The sequence below is a fragment of the Orycteropus afer genome, unplaced genomic scaffold (genome assembly GCF_000298275.1).
Source record: "Orycteropus afer afer isolate SDZICR_OR568_19922 unplaced genomic scaffold, OryAfe1.0 scaffold00050, whole genome shotgun sequence".
Taxonomy (NCBI): domain Eukaryota; kingdom Metazoa; phylum Chordata; class Mammalia; order Tubulidentata; family Orycteropodidae; genus Orycteropus; species Orycteropus afer.
The window spans coordinates 251,034-259,049 of record NW_006921637.1 but is presented as its reverse complement, the minus strand read 5'-3'; the positions used below and the strand labels follow the sequence as shown (position 1 = coordinate 259,049).

General features: G+C 35.3%; 1 protein-coding gene across 1 annotated transcript in view; it reads right to left on the bottom strand.

Moving 5' to 3' along the window:
- Positions 1-8,016, bottom strand: part of LYST (lysosomal trafficking regulator) — a 339,163-nt gene that overhangs the window by 317,007 nt on the left and 14,140 nt on the right. Inside the window, 1 exon segment of the mRNA XM_042780645.1 lies at positions 6,106-6,193. Coding sequence (XP_042636579.1) covers positions 6,106-6,193 — 88 coding nt within the window.

The following is an 8,016-nucleotide window of genomic DNA, read 5'->3' as shown; positions in this document are numbered from 1 at the left end:
GACAGAAATCCAGAAGATTAATAATAAATTTTCAGACATAGATAACACATTAAAAGGGCAAAGGAGTAGAATTCAATCAATGGAAGACAGAATTAATGATATTGAAGACAAACACCTGAGTATTTCTTCAGAAAGGGAGCAACTAGAAAAAAGATGAAAACAAAATGAAGAAAGCTGAGGGTTCATGTGGGATACCATCCAAAGGAATAACATACATGTAATCATAATTCCAGAACAGGAAGAGAAATATAAACCATTGAGAAAATTGTCCAAGATTTGTTGGAAGAGAAAGTCCCTGATTTGATGAAAGATGAGAACATATCCATTCAGGAAGTCCCAGGAACCCCAAACAGGATAGACTCCAAAAGAAAATCACCAAACAAATTATCATCAAACTCATCAAAACTAAGGACAGAATCCTGAAATCAGAATGGTAAAAACAAAAAGTTAGCAACAAGGGACCAATAAGAATAAGCTCTGATTTCTCAGCAGAAACCAAGCAAGAAGGCAGTGGGATGGTATATATAAAATCCTGAAAGAGAAAATTTTCCAACCAAGAATTATATACCCGGCAAATCTATCTCTCAGATATGATGGTGAAATTAGGAGATTTCCAGATAAGCAGAAATTAAGTGAACTTGTTAAAACCAGACAAACCTTACAAGAGATACTAAAGGGAGTCCTTTGAACAGAGAACCAATAATAGCAAACAACAAGAGACCATTAATACACATGACATAACCCAGAAACAAACACAGCTATGGAAGTATCCAAAGTAAAATATGCTTACAAGATTGTAAACAGGTACCGGAGACATCAATTGGCAAATGAGGACAACTACAAACCAAAAAGAGGGAAAAATAGTGTAGTTACAGAACTTCCAAATGGGGAGGAGTCATAAGAGTTGCAAGATAGAATGGACAGTTCTAAACTCGGAGAAAAAATTATAAATCACAGGATAACCTCAAAGAAAAATGATAAACCCACATCACAATAAAAAAGATGACAAGCACAAATATTTAGCAAATACTAAAACAACAGCCTCGGAAGGAAGGTTGGGCAATCCTACTTCCGTAGTGATACTGCCTCGGAAACCCAAGGAGGGTCGCTATGAGTCAGGGCCGACTCGATGGCACATAACAACAACAACAAAACAACAGTAACAAAGGAAATGATAATATGATTCATAAACATAATAATATCAGCACACAAAATTAAATGCAACAAACAAACCAGAATCACCATGAAAAACACTTAACAAAATGACAGAAAACAGTTTATACTTGTCAATAATTACACTGAATGTCAATGAATTAAATGCATCACTCAAGAGACAAAGAGTTGCAGACTGGATAAGAAAGCATAACTCATCAATATGTTGTCTATAAGAGATACCTCTTAGAGAGAAACACAAAAATAAACTAAAAATCAAAGGTTATAAAGAGATTTATCAAGCAAATGGCAACCATGAAAGAGCAAGACTGGCAATATTAATATCTGATAAAATTGACTTTAAGACAAAAACCACCATAAGAAACAAGGAAGGACATTATACAATAATTAAAGGATCAATTAACTAGAGGACATAATAAATATCTATGTACCCAATGAAAAGACCCATGAAATACACAAATCAGACTTTAACAGAATCGAAAAGACAAAAGACAAATTGAAAAGACAAAGAGTCTTTTCACAGTCATAGTAGGAGACATTAATACACCACTTTCAATCAAAGACAGAAGTAGAAAGAAACTCAACAAAGACGCAGAAGAACTAAACAATATAATCCACCAACTTGACCTTATAGACATCTACAGAGCACTTCACCCAGCAACAGCACAATGTATGTTCTTTTCAAGTGCACATGGAACAATCTCCAGGAGAGAACATATGTTAGGCCACAAAACAAGCCTTAATAAATTTAAAAACACTGAAATACTGCAAAGCATCTTCTTAGATCACAAAGCTATAAAATTAGAAATCAATAATAGGAAGATCAACAGAAAAAAAGCAAACACATGGACACTGAAGAACACCCTCCTTGTAAATGTCTGAGTAATAGAAGAAATATGAAATTAAAAAATTCCTTGAACCAAATGACAATGGAAACACAACACACAAAATTCTTTGGGAAACAGCAAAAGCAGTGATCAAAGGCCAATATATAACAATAAATGCACACATTAAAAACAAAGAAAGAGCCAAAATCAACACCTTAATCGAACTTCTCCAAAAATTAGAAAAATAGCAGTAAAAAAAAGCCTGGAGTCACCAAACGAAAAGAAATAATAAAGATTAAGGCAGAAATCAATTAAACAGAAAATAGGAAGACAACAGAAAATTCAGTAAGACCAGAAGTTTGATTTTTGAAAAGATTAATAAAATTGACAAACCACTGGTAAATTTAACAAAGGAAAGGAGGGAGAGAATACAAATAACATGAATAAGAAATAAAATGGATTGTGTGACATCACAACAGAACCACAAAGAACCAAAGGAATTAAAACCATAATAGGATACTATAAAGAACTATACTCCAACAAATTTGAATATCTAGAAGAAATGGACATTTCTAGAAACATACTACTTTCCTACACTGACACAGACTAAGGTGGAAAATTTGAACAGACCAATAACAAAAGAAGAAATTGAACAAGTCATTAAAAAAAAGTCACCAACCAAAAATACTCCTAGCTCAGACAATTTCACTGGAGAATTCTACCAAACCTTCAGAGAAGAACAAACATCAATCCTACTCAAATTATTCCAAAACATACAAAAGGATGGAATCATCCCTAATTTATTTTATAAAGCAAGCATAACCTGGATACCAAAACCAGACAAAGACATCACTCAAAAGGAAAACTACAGACCAATATCCCTCATGAATGTAGATGCAAAAATCTACAACAAAATCCTAGCCAATAGACTCCAACAACATATCAAGAAAATAATTCATCATGACCAAGTGGGATTCATATCAGGTATGCAAGGATGGTTCAATATTAGAAAAACAAGCAACGTCATCCACCACATAAATAAAACAAAGGAAAAGAACCTCGTGTATCAACGATGCAGAAAACGCATTTGATAAAATCCAACAGCCATTCCTGATCAAACCTCTGAGCAAAATAGGAATAGAAGGGACATTCCTCAACATAATAAAGGGTATATATGCAAAACCAACAGCCAACATTATTTGCAATGGAGAGAGACTGAAACTATTCCCAATGCAAACAGGAACCAGGCTAGGATGCCCTCTATCACCACTTGTATTTAACATTGTATTGCAAGTTCTAGCCAGGGCAATAAGGCAAGAAAGGGAAATTGGTAAGGAAGAAGTCATACTATCCCTACTTGCTGATGATATGATCTTATAACTAAAGACCCAAGACTCAGTCAAAAATCTATTGAAACTAATTGAGAGATTTAGCATAGTAGCAAGATACAATATCAACATACAAAAAGCACTTGGATTACTCTACACCAGGTAAGAGATTGCTGAAAAGGAAACAAGGAAATAAATACCATTTACAATAACTACCAAAAATATATATATATACTTGGGAATAAATCTCACTAGGGACACAAAAGACCTGTACAAAGAAAACTACAAAATGCTTCTTCAAGAAAACATAAGAGATCTACATAAATGGAAGGACATACCATGCTCATGGATACAAAGACTGAACATTTTGAAAATGTCAATACTACCAAAAGCAATCTATACATTTAACGCGATCCCAATCCAGATCACATCAACGTTCTTCAAGAATATGGAAAAACCAATCACTGATTTTATATGGAAATGAAAGAGATCTCAAATAAGCAAAGAACTACTGAAGAAGAACAAAGTAGGAGGTCTCACACTCTCGGATCTCAAAACATACTATACAGCCACAGTAGTCAAAACATCCTGGTATTGGTACAATAACAAGCACATAGACCAATAGAACAGAATTGAGAACCCAGAAATAGATCCATCGACCTGTGGTCAGCTGATCTTTGACAAAGGGCCGAAATCCATTAAATGGGGAAGAGATTGTCTGTTTAACAAATGGTGCTGTCAAAACCAGACATCCATTTGCAGAAAAATGAAACAAAATCTGTACTTCACACCATACACAAAAATTAACTCCAGATGGATCAAAGACTTAAATGTGAAACCTAAAACTATAAAGTTCCTCAAGGAAAAAAAAGGGGCAAATTTAGGGGCCCTAAATAATGGCATAAATAGACTATCAAGCATAACCCAAAACGCACAAACATTAGAAGATAAACCAGATGAATGGGACCTTCTTTTTTTTGCGTGTGCTTCCAAAGATTTCTCCAAAAGAGTAAAAAGAGAACCTACAGATTGGGGAAAATTATTTGGCAACAGCATGTCTGACAAGGAACTTATCTCTATGATCATTAGCCATTGTTGTTGTTGCTGTTATGTGCCGTCGAGTCGAACCCGACTCATAGCCATTTGTTGTTGTTGTTGTTATGTGCCGTCGAGTCAAACCCGACTCATAGCGACCCCTCCTTGGGTTTCCGAGGCAGTATCGCTACAGAAGTAGGATTGCCCAACCTTCCTTCCATTAGAGAGATGCAAATCAAAACAACAATGAGATACCCTCTTGTCCCAGCACCAGTAGCAAAGTTCAACAAGACAGAAAATAACAAATGCTGGCAAGGTTGTGAAGAGATTGGGACTCTCATACCCTGCTGGAGGTAGTGCCTAAAGCATTTGACTGCTAACCAGAAGGCTGGCAGTTCACATCCACCAGCCACTCCTTGGAAGGAAGATTAGACAATCTACTTCCATAGTGATACTGCTTCAGAAACATTACTATGAGTCGGATCCAACTCGAAGGCAGTGAATTTTTAGTTACTATGGAAAGCAGTATGGCCATTCCTTAAAAAGTTGGAATTAGAAATACCATTTGATCCAGCAATCCCATTACTAGGAAAGAACTGAGAGCCAGGACAAGAACAGTCATATGCACACCCATGTTCATCGCGGCACTATTTAAAATAGCTAAAAGATGGAAACAACCTAGGTGCCCATCAACGGAAGAATGGATAACGAAACCAAGGTACATATATACAATGGAATGCTATGCAACTTGTATAATCTGCAAAACACTGCATAACATGGATGAACCTGGAGGACATTATGCTCAGTGAAATAAGTCAATCACAGAAGGACAAATATTGTATTAGTTCATTATTGTAAAAAGTCAAGGAAAGGTTTATATATGGAAGGAAACTTTTTTTGTTGGTTACCAAGGATGGGAGGGGAGAGGCAGAAACACTGCAAAAATAAATAAAACCAAATTTAAAAAAAAAAAAAACATATTACAAATGCTTAGATAACTTCTTGAAAAGAGTCCTATAGCAGAAATTTATGAAAAATATTTACACACCATTAAAATAAAATATAGAAGAATTTTTTAAAAACTTAAGGCTTAAACCTCAAGTAGCTCACAGCTCACATATCCTAGAAATAGTCAAGGAAGAAAATTGTTAATACTTACACTGAAACATTTAAATTAAGAATGATGTATTTTATATGATTACTATATATGTTTTAATATTTTCTCAAAAGCAGACATTAAAAACACATATTGACTTTAAATATAAGAATTCTATACAGCATTGAAAAATATATGACCTCATGTGTATCCTTCACAGCAACATTGGAGAAACCAAATTAAAACAAATACTAAGAAATCATTTAAGTACTAGTATTATAAAATAGTTTTTTAATGATCAAAGAACGTTAACTACTTTCTTCAAAGATTTTCACTATTTATTTCTCTGATGTATGTGATATCTCTAGATTTGCTCCTTTGGTAATTGCTCTGCATCTTCATGTATTTTCTAATTACCATTACCTTCAAATAATCTCCTAAGAGTACCATAATTTGTATATTATTATTAGAAAAAAAAAAAAGCTTAAGTAATTTTTCATATGAAATATACTACAAACCACACTAATATATATATCCCAAATTTGAAGATGTATCAACTTTTTAGGCAGGAGTAACTTTTTAATGTATTTTTTTCCCAAAATGCACTTTGACAATGCAAGTGATATGACAAAGGAAAGAAACATACCTGTTTCCTTTTCTTGAACAGGGATCTTCCATACCAGTGGAAGGAGTGACAGAAGAAGAGTAAGGAGTTCTTCTCTACATGTTAATGCCTGTGTTAGAAATAAAAGAGTCTTTCATGTTCTGAAGTTAGAAAACACCAATTTCTAACTTTTTGCCTTAAACTGAACTGAAAAACTGTCCTTCAGTGGCTGCATTTAAGAAGCTAAGAATCAAATCTGCCTATCTTAAATCTAGTTAAACCTGTTATACTTTTCAACTTATAAACCTTTTCAATGACAGAAGAATGTGACAGTATTCAGCACATTCTTGCTGATATTTCCAAACATAGCTGTTACTACCACCATGCACATTGAAAGAATTCCTCATGTATGAAAGAAAAAATTCCTAGATGAAAATGAAAAGCTAAGCCCTATTAATTAGCAAAATAATATGAAGTTACTAGAAAAATATAAAATCTTCAAGCAGTTAATCGTAAAACTTTTTAAAAGAGAAACTGACATTATAATATATATTAAAGAAAGAAAAAAAGTCTCATTCATGAAGGTAATCCAGTAAATATTTACTGACTGCACATTATGTTCACAGGAATTACTGTCCAACCCTTTATGGAAGCTGTAATCCAAACCCTGGAAAAGGTTCTCTCATTGGGTACATAAAATACATAAACACAAACAGAATAAAAAAAGCTATGTGGCATGAATAAGTACCCAAGTATGACATACACACTCAGTTTAGGAGTTCAGAAAAGGAATGATCATTATCAGAAATGTGGAGGTAGGATTTGGGCTAAAGAGCTAGACCTAGAGGAATACCTGAACATGGATGGTCAAGGATTTAATGACAAAGCAAGTTGAATCCACCACACCAATCAATGGAGAGGGGTCACAATGACATGATTAGAAAGACACGCTAGGCCCTGTATAGAGGACAGGACTGCAAGAGGTGGGAGGAGAGCAGTCAGTGTTGGCAGCAGGGAGAATACTGCAACTACAATAATCCAGATAAGAGATGTGGATGGTCTGAAGTGCTACGACAAAAGAAGAGAAAAGGAGGCATATTTAAAAAACTATAAGGTAGAGAGTTCTGGCAAGATGGCGGACTAGACACAAAGACTACACACACCCTCTTCAACAAAGAAAAGGGAAACCAATGAACATAGACACAGAAGATAATCTTGGACCCGTGAACCTTGAAGGGGAGGATATAGAAGTGGACTAAACCCCAACTAGCAGAAGAATTTGTGTGAAAATACCAAAAAAGGAGACATACGTAGCTGCAGTCTGGCAGCGATCCTAAGCAATCCTGACAGCACAGACAACTTGGAGATTCCCGAGTGGTGGTAAGACCTAAGAATTAACCTAAAAATCATCCCTACTAACAAGGAACTGCACGGAGGACTGTGTATGGTGGCTGGGGAATAAATGGAGAAGGTGAAGAGAAAGGCGGGCTAAGCTACGGCCTTTTGCCGGTCCGGAGGTTGCCGCCACTTTGAAGGTATAAAAGCAGCTTGACTATTTTGGATATTTAAAGAGACAGCATGCTGGCAGATTCCTGAGCTTAAGAACATGTTCTGCTTTCCAGCAACGCAAAGGTCACTCCAGACCTGCAAGACTAAAAAGGTACCACATTCCTCTTGTTACTCTTATACCCCATACCGGCTTGGTGAACGGATGTGTGGCCATCCCCCACTCCCACCTAATTTCTGGGCCCACAGGAATTCGATCACAGTCTGTGTGCTCAGAAAGAGCATGCGTGCCCTGCCCTGTCCTCCACCCATTTTTTTTTCTCTTTTTTTATTATTTTCTTTTTCACTTTTCTTTTTCTGGTGATTAGTTTGCTTATATTTGTCTGTTTTAAAACAACTATTATTAATAATACTTTTGTCCGTTTACTATTATTCTTAATCTTCCCC